The 14,972-nt window shown below is 41.1% G+C and overlaps 1 protein-coding gene across 3 annotated transcripts in view; it reads left to right on the top strand.

Moving 5' to 3' along the window:
* Positions 1-14,972, top strand: part of LOC135214462 (protein-cysteine N-palmitoyltransferase HHAT-like) — a 134,530-nt gene that overhangs the window by 94,388 nt on the left and 25,170 nt on the right. For all 3 annotated transcript variants that reach the window (XM_064248801.1, XM_064248798.1, XM_064248799.1), the window contains exon 6: positions 363-481. In XM_064248801.1, the coding sequence (XP_064104871.1) occupies positions 363-481 (119 nt within the window). The remainder of the gene's footprint in view (positions 1-362; positions 482-14,972) is intronic.

Here is a 14,972-nt window from a genome sequence, read left to right as displayed (position 1 = left end):
AACATTCGCGGATTCTAACTATTCACGGGGGGGTCTGGTACGCATCCCCCGCGAATACGGGGGGAACACTGTATAAATCTTCTTGTGGTTTTTTATAAGGAATACTGTATAAAATATTATTTGAATTTAGCTCTTCAGCTTTGTTGTACCTATTCATTCCTGAAAGTGGGCAGGACTATAGTACCTACACCCAAAACAAAAGACCGCTACCACAAATTCCAAAATTTTTTCAAATTTTTAGCTGCGTAGAGTTGAAACTCATTAGCTACGTACTAGCTACTTGGTAAGTATATATAAAAAATAATTTTGTTATAAAATATTTTTGTAACTTTGTTTTTAGTTAAAATGTCTGTTCATTTCAGCTTTTGGAGCCTTATCGAGTTTGGACAATCCGAAGGGTTTTCTCAGCAATGCTGCAGATTGCAAGATTTTTATTCTGGATGAATTTTACACATTTCATCTTATACTATTTTTATGCTCAGTAAGTATTATCATGTTCAATGATAATATACGTAATGCCAGTCATAAAGACTAGAGAACCCTAGACACATAACCATTTTAACCATTTTTAGATTGCTTGCACTTCAATACAGAAGAGTAGTTGCAAGAACCCTAAGTATGTTTTAACTTAATATTTGAATATTTCTTATCAAACCCATTGCACTTACAAAGCTTGGTGGAAAAGAATTATAACCTTATTCTTCCTGTGATTACATGCGCATATGGTTCCAGGTCTTCCAGGAGCAGGTGGTTTCATCCCTTGTGCATCTTTTGACAGATGAACAGGTTTCATACTTCCTTAGGAGTTTTTTTATTGGATTGCTGTGTTCCACTGCAACTTCATCTTCATCTATCATTTTTTCAGTCTCAGCATTAAGGGTTTAGGTGTTGTGAAAAATAGGATTTTCAGTAGTATTTTTTTATTAAGAAAAATTTAATTTTCTGTGGTGAACTATGTATTAAGAAAGACAGGGCTTGAGTGTAATATGTTCATCATTGTTCTTTCCAGCCTGCAAAAGAGTGAGATCATTTTTTCATTTTGGTTGAAATCCCAGTTATCTGTAAGTAATAATTTTTGTTCAATTCCAGTCCTTAATGCACGTGCTCAGACTTCCAGTTTCTCTTGTTTTGTATACAGTAATACCCCGAACTTACGCGAGGTTAGGTTCCAGCATTTTTCTCTTCTTGCCCTCTTCCCACTGACCGATCTATTTTGAGAAATCTACTTAAGCACTTTCAAGAAATTCTTTATTCTGTCTCTTTCTCTTTGTTCTGAAATTCCTTTTCATGAACAAACAGTGCTTTCTGTTTGGACCAATACAACTCTTTTGTTCATACGCGAACAAACCTTCAGTCTTAACAATAGGATAATTTCTAGCGCCCAGCTGGATCCGGTTAAAACGCAGATGAAATTAAGGAATCTTGTGAGATCTGGCAACACGTGCGTATGTCGGGTGAAGAATGGTCAAGGACCACGCACCTACGCCACCGTGTCAGTCTTTTCTTAAGCGCCTTGGTGAGAGGTCATAACTTTGACCTCTCTCGGCCTTTACCCGGTTCATTATCCGTTTCCTTTGTGTTTAGTGTGTGTGTGTGTGTGTGTCTTAAAAGTTTTCAGGACCAAAAGACACTCGTTTAAACAAAGTTAAACTAACAGGCAGCGGCACCTACCTCGTTTGTTGCATATCATTCTGGGTGTTAGCTAAAAATGCAAATTGGGCTAATGAATTCCCTTTGGTACAAAATATACTCTTTATTTCCCAAATTAGCTAACATTAAAATGAAACAAAATTAATACATTACAGTGGAATTAAATGAATAAAGTCTGACCCCCCAAAAAAACTGTAAACTGTCATTTTCCTCTCCTGAACCAGGTTTAAGTAAGTACCCCCCGTAAATCTCACTGTTTGATTAACTACACCTATTAAGTCTTAGAGAACCCATTCTCTTATATGGCAACATAGAACCCATCTGAAAAATAAAAAGACCTTACTTATTACACCATTTGACATGTGAAAGTTAATCAAAATTAATGTGTACGCACCACACTTCTATTTCTCTTTTCACTTCAAAGGTTAACTTTTTCAAAGTCTTATCTTACATTACCTTATTCGATGGGCGTTCTCAAACCTCTTCCAGGTGTATTCTGCACACTGACACAAGCAATCAAAGAATGTCCTCTCTTCTTTTCATTACCCATCATCAAGCCCATATATCATACGCTAGGAACACACATGCACACACACCCTGCGGAGCGCCTAGCAACAATGGGTGCTGCATGTCCCAAGCATGTGATCTCTGAGGTGTTGCCGACCGCAGATTGCATTGGTCATCATTCCTGGCTGTTTTTCATTTCAGCATTCTTCAAGGGGCCTAGCGCTTGTCGCTAAGCGCCCTGTCTCTAACCAGAAAAAACTGAGATTAACAATTCATTACCACACCCCTTTTAAGATATGTGCTGTTATTATGGCTGCTTCTGCTCCTTCTCGGCGCTTTGGAAGACCATGGGGCTACAGGGTTCTCCATCCTTGGAAGGTTTGCTGGTGCATTTCATGGATTTCGCTACCCCCCCCCCCTACACCTCCTCATGCTGTCCAGTCCGTGGTCAGTCATATTGTATTGCTCCGCCAGTGACAGTTGCCACTTCTTCGAGTCAATGGAAGCCATGGCATCAGCCCCGCTAGTGACGTCACGAGGTCAGCCATTTTGTATCCCTCCGCCAGTGGCGTCTGCTTCCCATTTGGATCGAGGGGAAGCCGTGACGTCATCGCCACTTATGACGTCACTTTCATCGATGATATCACTCGGTCGCCTCCACTGCGCTGCCTCGCTCATCTTTATCGTCATTGTTCGCTGCCATGACATCATATCTGCCATCCAGTTCACTGCATCTCCCTTCCATGTCATTGGAGCCTTCGCTTTCTGATCCGTCTGTGGCTTTATGCCAGGTGGTTCTTAAAGAGATTGGACTCTGTTTTTGAAGTTGAGTTGCCTGCCATGTCGGCTGGGAGGAGTGGAAGCAAGTGTGTTGCATTGCCCCCCACTTGCAAAGAGGTTATGTAGAAGCCAGTGCTGTCTTCCTCTCCCATCTCCGCGCTTTGCGTATCAAGCATTGGAAGGCTAAAGACTGTGCCCTTTCTTCACCTGCGAGTGAGTAGCAACACGCCCGTGTTCCTGAGTGTGTTGGTGTTTTGAAGAGTGTTATTTTATCTTCTCATGTGCAATCTGCAGTGGCTGCTTTGCCCTCTGCATCAAGTCACGAGCATGTTGCAACCTCCCCGTCCGTGCATATGTTGCAGGCGTTCCCACTTCTTCTTCTCCAGGGCCTATCTGTCGCCATAAGGATCTCTAGGAGCTTGTCAAGAGGTCGATGGTTGAGAGCGCAGAGTTGATGTGGCAGGAGTCTTTGCCGGTCCCTCTCCCTGGTTCTTCCAGGAGTTTGACTCCGAGGGATTCTCATTCATTCTTGAGTGTTTGAGATTCCTCCCCAGCTCACGTTTGTTCGTCTGCCACGCCCGTGCCCATCCGCGGCCATGTTAAGGAGTCATCTGTAAGTAGAGCGTAGTGATATTCCTGGTGTTGTGGTTGGTTCGACCCAGGAGTCGGCACTTGGGTCCAGCCCACACGGGTTAGTTGGTGTTTCAGGCTGTTTGGCTGCTGATTCTTCTGTTATGTTGAATGAGGAAGGGGTTTTAGATGGACTGCTCACCTTTCTCGTCGTCGGTCTTCGTTGCCGAAGCAGGAGGAGGGAGACATGCAAGAGTTTTGTCTTCCTTTTTGCAGAAGTCATCGATCTCTTTCCTGGTGTCAACAATTTGGAGAGTAGGATTCAGGCTCGGTCATCTTACACTCCTTTCTGCTTGGAAGCCTTGCTGGGAACTATGCAGGATCCCAAGCCTTCATTTCAACTTCAATTGTCGGGGCATGTCCAGTCGGTCTTGCATAAGGTTAACGCCTCTATTTCAGATTGGGACGGTTCGCTTCGCGCTTAGGCTCTCCCAAGCTGCTACCCCTTCCTCTCACAAGGCATAAGATGTACTATGATACGAACTCTGCCTTTTTTGATGTCGAATCATCTTAACCTGGACGTCATTCATCTGAAGCCAGGACGGACTTTGGAGCAGGTGAAGTCGGTGGCTCCATCGCTGTCTCCACAAGACGCCTCAGCGTTGGAATCTATGGCAGCCTCCATGTTGCAGACGATTTCTTGGCTCTGGTCTATGGTCATTGCCAAGATAGCTTCTGACAGGTCCCTAAAAGGGTTGGTGATTGTGTCCTCTCTTGCCATTTTGTTGCAGTCCAGAGGCAAGACTTTTTCATATATGGCTTACCTCAATGTTAATTTATGGGCTAACCTTCTCCTGATTAGAAGAGACGCGCCTTTATCCAGGATGGAAAGATCAGTTGACCCAGAATCCTTGCTGGCGTCGAGAAATGGGGATCTGTTGGAGTCTCAATTTTTGTTCCCTCAGACAGAGTTGGAAGATGCGATAGACCGGCGCCGGGCCAACACGAAGAACTAGGTGCACCAGACTGTGTCTAAGCCGGAGTCTCGTCCTTAGAGGCATCCGGCTCCTCCTCCTTCCCCTGCCCAACAACAGTCACGAAGGTCGTCGCCTGGAGGTAAAGGGGGGCGTCAGTAGGTTGCCGCCCCTCTCTCTCCTGTGCCACGGGTCGGGGGTTGCTTGGCGGGCCATTGGGCCAAGTGGCTGAGTTGTGGGGCGTGAAGTGAGCGGTAGATGTCCTTCCGGTAGGGTGCCTACTGCCATTTGTCTTCCCCCCTCCTCTCTCAAACAAGCCACAGCTCATAGGGCATATCCTCCAGATACTCTGAAGTTCTGGGCTCTTAGGGAGAAATGCAGAAGATGCTGGACAGGATGCGATAGAGCAAGTGGTGCATCCATCTCTGGGGTTTTACAGTCACATCTTCTTGGTGCATAAGGAGTCAGGAGGTTGGAGACCTGTGATCGATTTATCCACCTTGAATCACTTCATCAGGAAGACACTGTTCAAGATGGAGATTAGTGTTCAGTGTTGGCAACTGTGAGGGAAGGCAACTTCATGCTGTCGATGACTTGAGGGACGCATACTTCCAGATCCCTAGTCATCCGGTGTTCAGGGAGTTCCTTCGCTTCTCCCTTGGGGACAAGGTCTTCGAGTTCAAAGTCCTGTGCGTAAGGCTGACCACAGCCCCTCAAGTGTTCACAAGGGTATTCTCTCTCTTATCAAGTTGGGCCCATGCTCAGGGGATTCGTTTGCTGAGGTACCTCGATGATTGGTTGGTCTTGGCAGGATCCAGGGAAAAGCTGCTGCAGGACAGAGATCGTCTGCTTTGGTTTTGTCTGGTACTGGGCATTGTGGTTACCCCCGAAGAGTCACTGTACTCAGTCAAGTATTCTCTACTTGGGCATAGTCATCGATACGGCGGTTGCAAGAGTTTTCCCGTCTGATCAGAGATTCAAGAAGTTGCTAGTGGTGGCACGCAACTTCCTCTTGGAACCACATCAGTCAGCTCATCAGTGGCAGGTTCTCCTAGGAGTGTTGTCTCCCCTGGAGAAGCTGGTCCCTCATGGGTGTCTTCATCTTCAATCTCTACAATGGAGATTGGGGGAATTCTGGTCTCCGGTGGCTCTCTCACTGTTAGAGGTTCCTCTGTCTTTGGAGGTAAGAGAGGACCTTCGTTGGTGATTGGACAACCGAAATCTTTTGAAGGGTGTCCTTCTTAGTTCTTTACCACCGGACTTCCTTCAGTTTTCAGATGCCTCCCTTGCAGGTTGGGGGCTCATTTAGGCGGCCTCATGGCCTCTGGCATTTGGAGTTTGGAGGACAAACAGCAGCATATCAGCGTCTGGCAGTTGAAGGCAGCCTTCCTGGGTCTGAAGGAGTTTCGGGAGAAAGTTGAGAATCATTCTGTCGTTCTCATGTCGGACAACACCACGGTGGTCGCCTGTGTGAACAAGCAGCGGGGTCTGGTTTCACATCAACTTCACGACTTGACCATCGAGGTTCACCAGTGGGTGGTCTGCTATTCAGTGTAGCTCTCAGCCAGTTATATCCCGGGCAAACGGAATGTGGTCGCAGACAAACTCAGTCGTTGGGATCAGATCCCAGGCACAGTGTGGTCCCTTCAAGAAGTAGCAGACAAGCTCTTCCTGGTTTGGGGGACACCCATGATGGATCTTTTTGCGACTCAATTCAACACGAAACTGGAGATATTCTGTTCAGTAGATCCAGATCCTTTGGCGTTAGCGGAGAATGCGTTACAACATCCCTGGGACAACCTGGAGATGTATGCCTTCCCTCCATTTTGTTTGATCCGTCAGGTTCTGAACAGACTGATGAGTTTGTAGGGTCTCAGGATGACTTTGGCTGCCCATTTGTGGCCTCAGACAGATTGGATTCCAGATCTGCTGTAGTCGTTGTTGGAGGTTCCAAGGGAAATTACCCCTTGGTGACACCTCCTGTGTCAGCCCCATGCAGAAAGGTTCCACCGGTCAGTAGAATCCCTGTTTCTTCACAGTTGGAGGGCTATCAAGTATCTCCTCCGAGAGAGAGGCTTTTCTCAGAGAACAGTAGGGCATATGTCCAGCAGTCTCAAAAGGTCAGCCTCTGTGGTTTACCAAGGCTATGGGCAATCTACTGTGATTGGTGTCGTAAACTGGGTTTTTTCTCCACTTGCAACCTCTATTCAGCGAATAGCAGACTTTTTAACCTTCCTCTGAGATGAGAAAAGTTTGTCCGTTTCTGCCATTAGGGGCTACAGGGCGGCCCTGAGTTGAGTGTTACGCCTTAGAGGTATTGTCATCTCCTCGTCCTGGGAACTTTCCTTGCTAGTTAGGGGTTTGAGCAGTTTGAGTTCTAGAGAGCTCAAGCCTCTGACGTGGGATGTTTCCTTGGTTCTCAAGAGCTTCACTAAGGGTCCATATGAGCCTTTGTTTCACTCATCTGACAGGAACTTGATGCTCAAGACCTTGGCATCTTCCAAGAGGGTAGGAGAGCTCCACGGTCTGAGCTATGATGTGAAGCACACCAGGGGTTGGGGGTCGGTGTCCTTCAAATTAGTACCGGAATTCATGGCCAAGACCCAAAATCCCTCGGTGCACAATGATGAGTTCACTTCATTTTCCATTCCATCACTGAATGACTTTGTGGGTGGTGATGCTCAAGAGCTTTTGTTGTGTCCTGTCCAGGCCCTGCGATACTATCTTAAAGGGCATGGCACCTTAGACCAGGCTGCCGCAGAATTTTTGTTAGCGCAGGGCGTACAAAGAATAAGGTGTCGAAGAATACTATCTTTTTGGATACAGGAAGCCATCAGACAGGCATACTTGACTCTTGATTCCACTGCCATGTCTGTGCAGGCTAGAGCGCATGATGTTAGAGGCATTGGTCCCCCTCTGGCTTTCAGAATGAACTTGGCTGTACAAGAGTGCTGAGTGCTGATACTTGGTTATGCCATTCCACATTCACCTCTTTCTATCTTAAGGATGTTGCCCACAGATCTGTGGACACATTTTCCCCGGGTCCTGTGGTGGCTGCCCAACAGGTTGTGTAACTCATAGTTGCCCTTAACAGGGCACTTTTGTATCTTACCTAAGATGGTTGTGTGGATGAGAGAATGAGGGAGTTGGCTGGTTTCCTTGTCTCTTGTACCTTTCCTTCCTCCTTCTGGCAGGTTAAGGAATAGACACGTCATTCGCTGTACTGGTCTGATACAGGTGAACAAGGTAGTCATACTGATAGTGTGGTCGCTTGGTATACAAATATCAAACCCTCTATTCAGTAACACATGCTCACTCCTTGGCAAGGAGGGATTCAGAGCGATAGCAAACCCTGATGTGTTGGTTTGTTATTGGACAGTCAAAGTTTCTCTTTGTTTCCCATATATCATTGTACATCACTCAGGGTCTAAGTGGTTAGATATCAATTTATCTAACTTCTCATGGGCTTCAGTCCCTCTCCGGAAGTTATTTCTTCTGGAGCTGGACTGGTGGGTAGGCCCCCAGCTGGTCTAGGATGTCTTATACCTCCCTCCAAGTATGAGTCTATCCCATTGTTAAGACCGAAGGTTTGTTCGCGGATGAACAAATGACAAATTTTCTAAGACAATTTGTATTTTTCATAGCTACAAACCTGAGGTCTTAACAATATACTGCCCACCTCTAGCCACCCCTCTGTCTGCTAAGACATCCTGAGTTGGGAAAGACTGATGGGGTGGCGTAGGTGCGTGGTCCTTGACCATTCTTCACCCGACATAAGCACGCGTTGCCAGATCTCACAAGATTAACTGCTTTCATCTGTGTTTTAACCGTATCTAGCTAGGCACTAGAAATTATCCTATTGTTAAGACCTCAGGTTTGTAGCTATGAAAAATACAAATTGTCTTTGAAAATTTGTCATTTTATTTGGACCAATACAACTTTGAGAGAGAGTCGTTGTCTTTACATAAGTATTAAGATCACTTTTAAAGAAAATTGAAGTTACTTTAATATCATTTAAAAGTTAGCGTAATAAATTACCCTTAAAAAAGAAATAAATGGTAGGAGTGTGTGAAGATTACATACATTTGGAGAGAGAGAGAGAGAGAGATCATTCATTAATCACTAATTGGTAACCTCTCCCTCCTGTCACATTACTCAACATAGATCATTCATTAATCACTAATTGGTAACCTCTCCCTCCTGTCACATTACTCGACATATTTGACAGGTCTGGACTTTCAGCTTCTGGTGGAATTAAAAACAAAAGATGAGGGAAAGAATTTTTTATGTGCATCCTTTTGTCATTACAGTTATATGATTATTATTATTATATTATCATCTGAAAATATTGATAAACATACAGTAATGTACCATAAAATTCTCTCATCTCTGTAAGAGAGAGAGAGATGGAGAAGATTTGTTTGTACTTAACCCTCTCGTGATCTGATGACGCATCGCGTGTCAATAAATTATTTTCTTAAGTGCACAGATGACGCACCAGGTACGTCATGTGTAAGTTATTTTCGGGGAAAATTCGTGAAAAAAAAAATCTCTTAGAAATTAGTTGACGACATTGGGTCAACAGATTTGAATCTCAAAGAAAACGCAAACCCGACGCCGATAGCTTATTTAGCTACGATACAAAACATTAACACGAGTAGGTTGGAAAATCTGAAAATTGCACTACATAAAAAATTTGCATTTTAATCAATTACAGCTCATTAGGAAACACATTTATAGCAAAATTATTGCTTCCACATGAAAGATCAAACATTTCTACATAATTTGGGTATAAAACTCCCCAAACCTAATGATTATATTTTTCATGATTACAGGCAGTCCCAGGGTTACGACAGGTTTGGCTTGCGACGTTCCAAGGTTACAGCGCCTTTCAATTATATTTGTCAGAAATTATTTCCAGGTTTATGATGCATATTCCAGGGTTACGCCGCTTACAACACTGATCTGGCAGAAGAAATATGACTCCATAAATGCAAAATAATCAATATTTGAAGGTTTTTTTAATGAAAAATGCAACAAGAATGCAGTTTACAGAGTTTTTAATGCACCCAAAGCATTAAAAGTAAGATAGTCTTAAGGATTTTTGACGATGTTCCAGTTTACAACGATTTTCGGCTTACAACATGTCTCAAGAACAGAACCCCGTCATAACCCGGGGACTGCCTGTATTTCCAAAAAATATCTATGATTTTTCTTTAGAATTTCACATTCATCACATCTTTTTCATTATTTCTAATCCTCACAAAAATGTTCTGATTGCTTTAAGAAATAAGTCAATCATTTGCCGACATGATAACTCTAACCAGAAGCGTATATCAGTTATAGTTCGGACGTTCCGAATTTTACCAAAAAACTTTTCCATGTGCATGTTCTTTTTGACCCGGGGGAAAAATCGTGTACCTCACCCTTATATTTTCAGCCTGTTCGCAAGAGTATTAAAAATGAAATGGAAAGGTTATTTCTTTCAAATACTATCACATACGAATTTTGTGATAAGTTTTATTATTATTATTATTATTATTATTATTAATAAACATAGTACGTACATAAATACAGTGGTCCCCCCGTATTTGTGGGGGATGCATACCAGACTCCCCCTTGAATAGTTAAAACCCATGAATAGTTGGAACCCCTATAGAAATGCTTAAAACCTTCTATTTTGTTAGTTCAAACTCAAGAAAAACCAACTTAACAATTTTTATACTTGGTTTTTTAATAATTTTATCTCAAAAAGTGCATTTTATGATGAAATTTATTTTAAAGAAATAATAATTTTTGGATATTTATCATAGAAAAATACAGGCAGTCCCCGGGTTACGACGGGGGTTCCGTTCTTGAGACGCGTCGTAAGCCGAAAATCGTCGTAAGCCGGAACGACGCTTGGAAATATGTCTTAAACTAATGAAAAGTTATAAAAACCTTACTTGTAATCCTTTGATTACACTACATGTTGTTTCCTGTAGTTTTATGTACAACCTGGAGTTATTTTCATAAAAGAATGCTGGTTCTTGAAGGTAAAAACTATTGTAATCCTCTGGTGACACTACATTCTTGAAGTTTTATGTACAACCTGGAGTGATTTTGCCAAATCTTGAGGGCTACAAGAACAGCTGATTACTATTTACGTATCATATAGACTAATTAAAGTAAATGTATCTTTAAATAGGCTTATATATTAGTATCAACAAAACATTTCCTGCCATGAGTCAGAGGCCGTTAAATGAAACGAACACTTCTCTGTCCTATCTGTTCAGAAAATAAACGTTACGTCAATCCCCCTGACCATTGTTGCCAAGGCCTCTCTCTCTCTCTCTCTCTCTCTCTCTCTCTCTCTCTCTCGCCTCTTCTCTCTCTCTCGATCTCTCATCTCTCTCTCTCTCTCTCTGATCAAATTACACAGGAACCTTGACATACGATTGCCCTAATATACGAATGTTTTGAGATACAACAGAAAATTTGCGAAAATATAAGCTTTGATATACAACGAAATATTTGAGATATGATTTTGCGATGAGTGTTAGTTGTATAGGCGACCGATAAATGGCGTTCAGTCTGTTTGTTTGTTGGTGCTGCATGTTAACACGTCGTTGTTTAGTTTGTTGTATTTGTGCGTATTTTTCTGGTTATTTTGTCTATTTTATTATTAACCATGGGTCTCAAAGCTAAAGACAAAGCAGGTGATAAGAAAAAACCCAAGAAAATGATTTTGATGGAAGCAAAACATGAAATTATAGCAAAGCATGAACGTGGCGTTCGTATCGTCGATTTGGCAAACGAGTATGGTCGAAATCCTTCTACAATATCCACGATCATCAAGCAGAAGGAAGCTATAAAAACCTTCCAAAGGCATCACCATTATTTCTAAACTACGAACTGATTAAAAAAAATAAATAAAAATTAGTTTAGCAATGTTATTTCATTTGTGTTTATTACATAGTTATTAGTGTACATATGTAAATAAAAAGAGAACAAATCGTTCCCTGCCACCCTTCCCTACCTCCTCCCCCTGCTGGCCTCACGTCATCTTTCGTTGTGGTAAGTAAAATTCCTTTTTTTTTTTAATTGATTTTATTAACATTTATTATCATTTATCACATTGCTATGTTATTTTATCATTATGTATGTGTATATTATATGTAATTTAGCTGTGTTTAGGTGTGGTTTCATAGCGCAAGAACGGATTAATACATATTACATTATTTTTAATGGGAAAAAATGCTTTGAGATACAACTGTTTTGATATACGACGATGGTAACGGAACAAATTAAATTCATATGTCAAGGTTCCAGTGTACTGGATAATGTCTCTCTTTGGATACTTCGATTTTGCCAAATCTTGAGGGCTACAAGAACAGTTGATTACTATTTACATATCATATAGACTAATTAAAGTAAACGTATCTTTAAATAGGCTTACAGTATATTATTTGTATCAACAAAACATTTACTGGCATGAGTCAGAGGCCGTTTAACGAAACGAACACTTCTCTGTCCTTAACTCGGAGCGTCGAAAGACGCCTCTCTCTCTCTCTCTCTCTCTCTCTCTCTCTCTCTCTCTCTCTCTCTCTCTCTCTCTCTCTCTCTCTCCTCTCTCTCCCTCTCCTCCTCTCTTCTCTCTCTCCTCCTCTCTCTCTCTGGTCAAATTACTGGATAATGTCTCTCTTTGGATACTTGGAATTTGCGTTGTAATCTAACCAGAAACTTCGTTTTGTTATTATTACTGGAAACGAGCAATGATTTTTTCATTATTTGCGCTTTTGGACTGTTATATGTAAACTTTGCGCACCGCAAGCTAGTATGTATTCATTCGCTCGGCAAACTAGTTCCGCATATGAGGGCATCACTAAAAAACATTGAAAAAAATACGACATAAAAAGTGTCGAAAATCATCATAACCTCAAAATTTTTGTTGTATTCTAACCAGAAACTTTATTTTTATTAATATACTGTGCTAAACTATAAAGGATTTTTATCATAGTGTGCGTTTTTTAAAAGCGTCGTTAACTCGGAGCGTCGGAAGCGTCGGCGTCGTAACCTCGGAACAAGCGTCGTAACCCAGGACGGATTTTTCCATTGAATATTTTAAGAAAAGCGTCGTAACCCAGCCTCGGAACGTCCGTAATGCCGGAATCGGAACGTCGTAACCCTGGGGTACCCGCCTGTACCATGAATAGGCAAATTTCCGTGAATAATGTAGGGAAATGTTTCCGAGAGAAATCCACGAATGAGTGAGTCCGCGAATCTGGAGAACATGAATACGGGGAGTCCACTGTACTTGCTTATGATAATTAGTTAGGTTCCAATGAAAAGTTTGCGCTATTGTGAATTCATGCAACTTGAAGCGCATAAGATTGAAGTATTACTGTAACATAATTTTAATTGTTCTTTGTCACTCTTATGTATTGGGTTCTTACTGGTATCAGTTTTTTTTTTTTTTTTTTTTTTTTTTTTTTTTTTTTTTTTTTTTTTTTTTTACCACTTGCAGTTTAGCTTGTTAAAGTTCACTGCCATGTTTTCTTGATTTTTGAGTTATATTTTTGTCATCCAACTTGAAGGTTTCATAGTAAGTGATTTGATTTCTGGTTTACAAAGTTTTTTTGTCAGCAACTTACAAGTTTTATAGTAAATTATTTTTTTCTATGAAGTCATCATCAAAGACATTTTCACATAAGTATTCTCATTAAATGGTTAAATATGAAATAACTCTCGAGTCATCCCAGTCCTGTGCCATTTCCACCTGAATTCCCATCAGTTAAGGTCCTCTTTCTCCATGATTTTGCAGGCTTTCCAGTAGATCTTCATTCTACTACTGTGCTTTTGTATATATTTTTTTATTCAGAGCATGAACCTTATTCATATGAAACAAGCCTACACGGCCCATTGACTTGAAATTCAAGCTTCCAAAGAATATGGTGTTCATTTGAAAGAAGTTACAGATGATAATAGGAAAAGCAGAAAGAAGAGATCAATTATTAGGAAAAAATATAATAAATTATTAGTATTTTAAACTATAAATGTTATTAGAATATAATGTGAATGGTTTTAGGGTACTCATTTATTGCATGTCCACTCAAACTTTTGAGGTTTTCATTGCACAACATCCTCAGAGAAACTGTTCTACATTCCAATAGAGTGAGAAATAAACCAACCTTTAGACTGAGAAGTTTGACATTTACTGCATATTGGTGCTGCTGTTCAGCAAATCTGGTTGCTCTTGGCAGAAAATGAGGATCAAGAATCAGTATTCATGATCCAAGTCATAACTGTTTGTGATAGGAAGCAGAAGCGTAGCACCACAAACTACTCTATCTAAGAGATAAATCTCTGGCAGAGGCAGACATCCACACTGGAGAACAGTATGCTAGTAAAGAAGGGACAAATGACTTGGTTTTAAAACTGTGTTGATTTTATCCTTGTTACAGGCAGTCCCCAGTTATCAGGGGGATTCAATTCTCTGCAGGGTGCTGATAAGCAAAAACTGACATTAACCTAAACTCAGCGATTTATGGCCCTTATTTAGCCAGGTTTAGGTTAATGGCACAGATAACCGGTGAATGGCACTTCTGTTAGGTACGTTGCGGTGCCATAACTCTATTACTGGCACCTTATGTCACCAATAACAAAAACTTGGCCTGTTATGCCACCATAAATCGCCAATTTTAAGCACCATAAAACTGGATCACCATTAACCCCTTCTTTACCGGGTGGGTGAGCAGAATGTAAACATTGCGTTTGCTGCCGAACTGAATCTCTCGGTAGTGACTCAAGTTTGGAGGGGTGCCGATCGTAAAAATATTTGCCAAAAATACACTAATCAAGACAGGCTAATGAAATTATCAGGTATTATTAGCACTATAATAACGCATATTCTCTGTTAGTTTTATCATCCTACAGGGAAAATAAATGATTTTATGAAAAAAATGTGAAACTCAGTGTCCCTTGTACAAGGGACACTGGTGGTCGGTGAGAAAACTACGGTCTTGAATAGAAATTCGGTCTTACAGAATGTTGTTATATCGCACCTGGAACATGCACATAAAGTATTATCAAAATAGAACCGTAAATAAGCACGTAATAACAAAAAAAAGAGCAAAACTAAAGCGAAAGCCCCGCCAATAAATATGGAAATCGCAAATTTTATAGTATATCTTTCAAAAATTGGTCAATGTCATTTTCTACGTTTTCTAAGATTAGTTTCATCACAGAAAACAACTTTAGGGGCATCAGGGGTATCTAAAATAAACTATTTTTCAAGTTTCTTGTCCTCAGAAAAAATCGCTTTTTTTCTCTGGTTTGGTTTTTTTTATATATATAAAGTTACTATAAGGCTTTATTTCTACCTTCATTTATCTGGTGTTAATATCTTTTATTTGTAAAATGTAATGTGAATAAATAAATAAATACAGTAAATGATGATACAACTGGTTTTTTACTTGGGTAGAAGTTATTACATGTTTACGCTTGTCTGGT

This window comes from Macrobrachium nipponense, chromosome 45, assembly GCF_015104395.2.
Source record: "Macrobrachium nipponense isolate FS-2020 chromosome 45, ASM1510439v2, whole genome shotgun sequence".
NCBI lineage: Eukaryota > Metazoa > Arthropoda > Malacostraca > Decapoda > Palaemonidae > Macrobrachium > Macrobrachium nipponense.
This window is presented reverse-complemented; position numbering and strand designations above follow the sequence as displayed.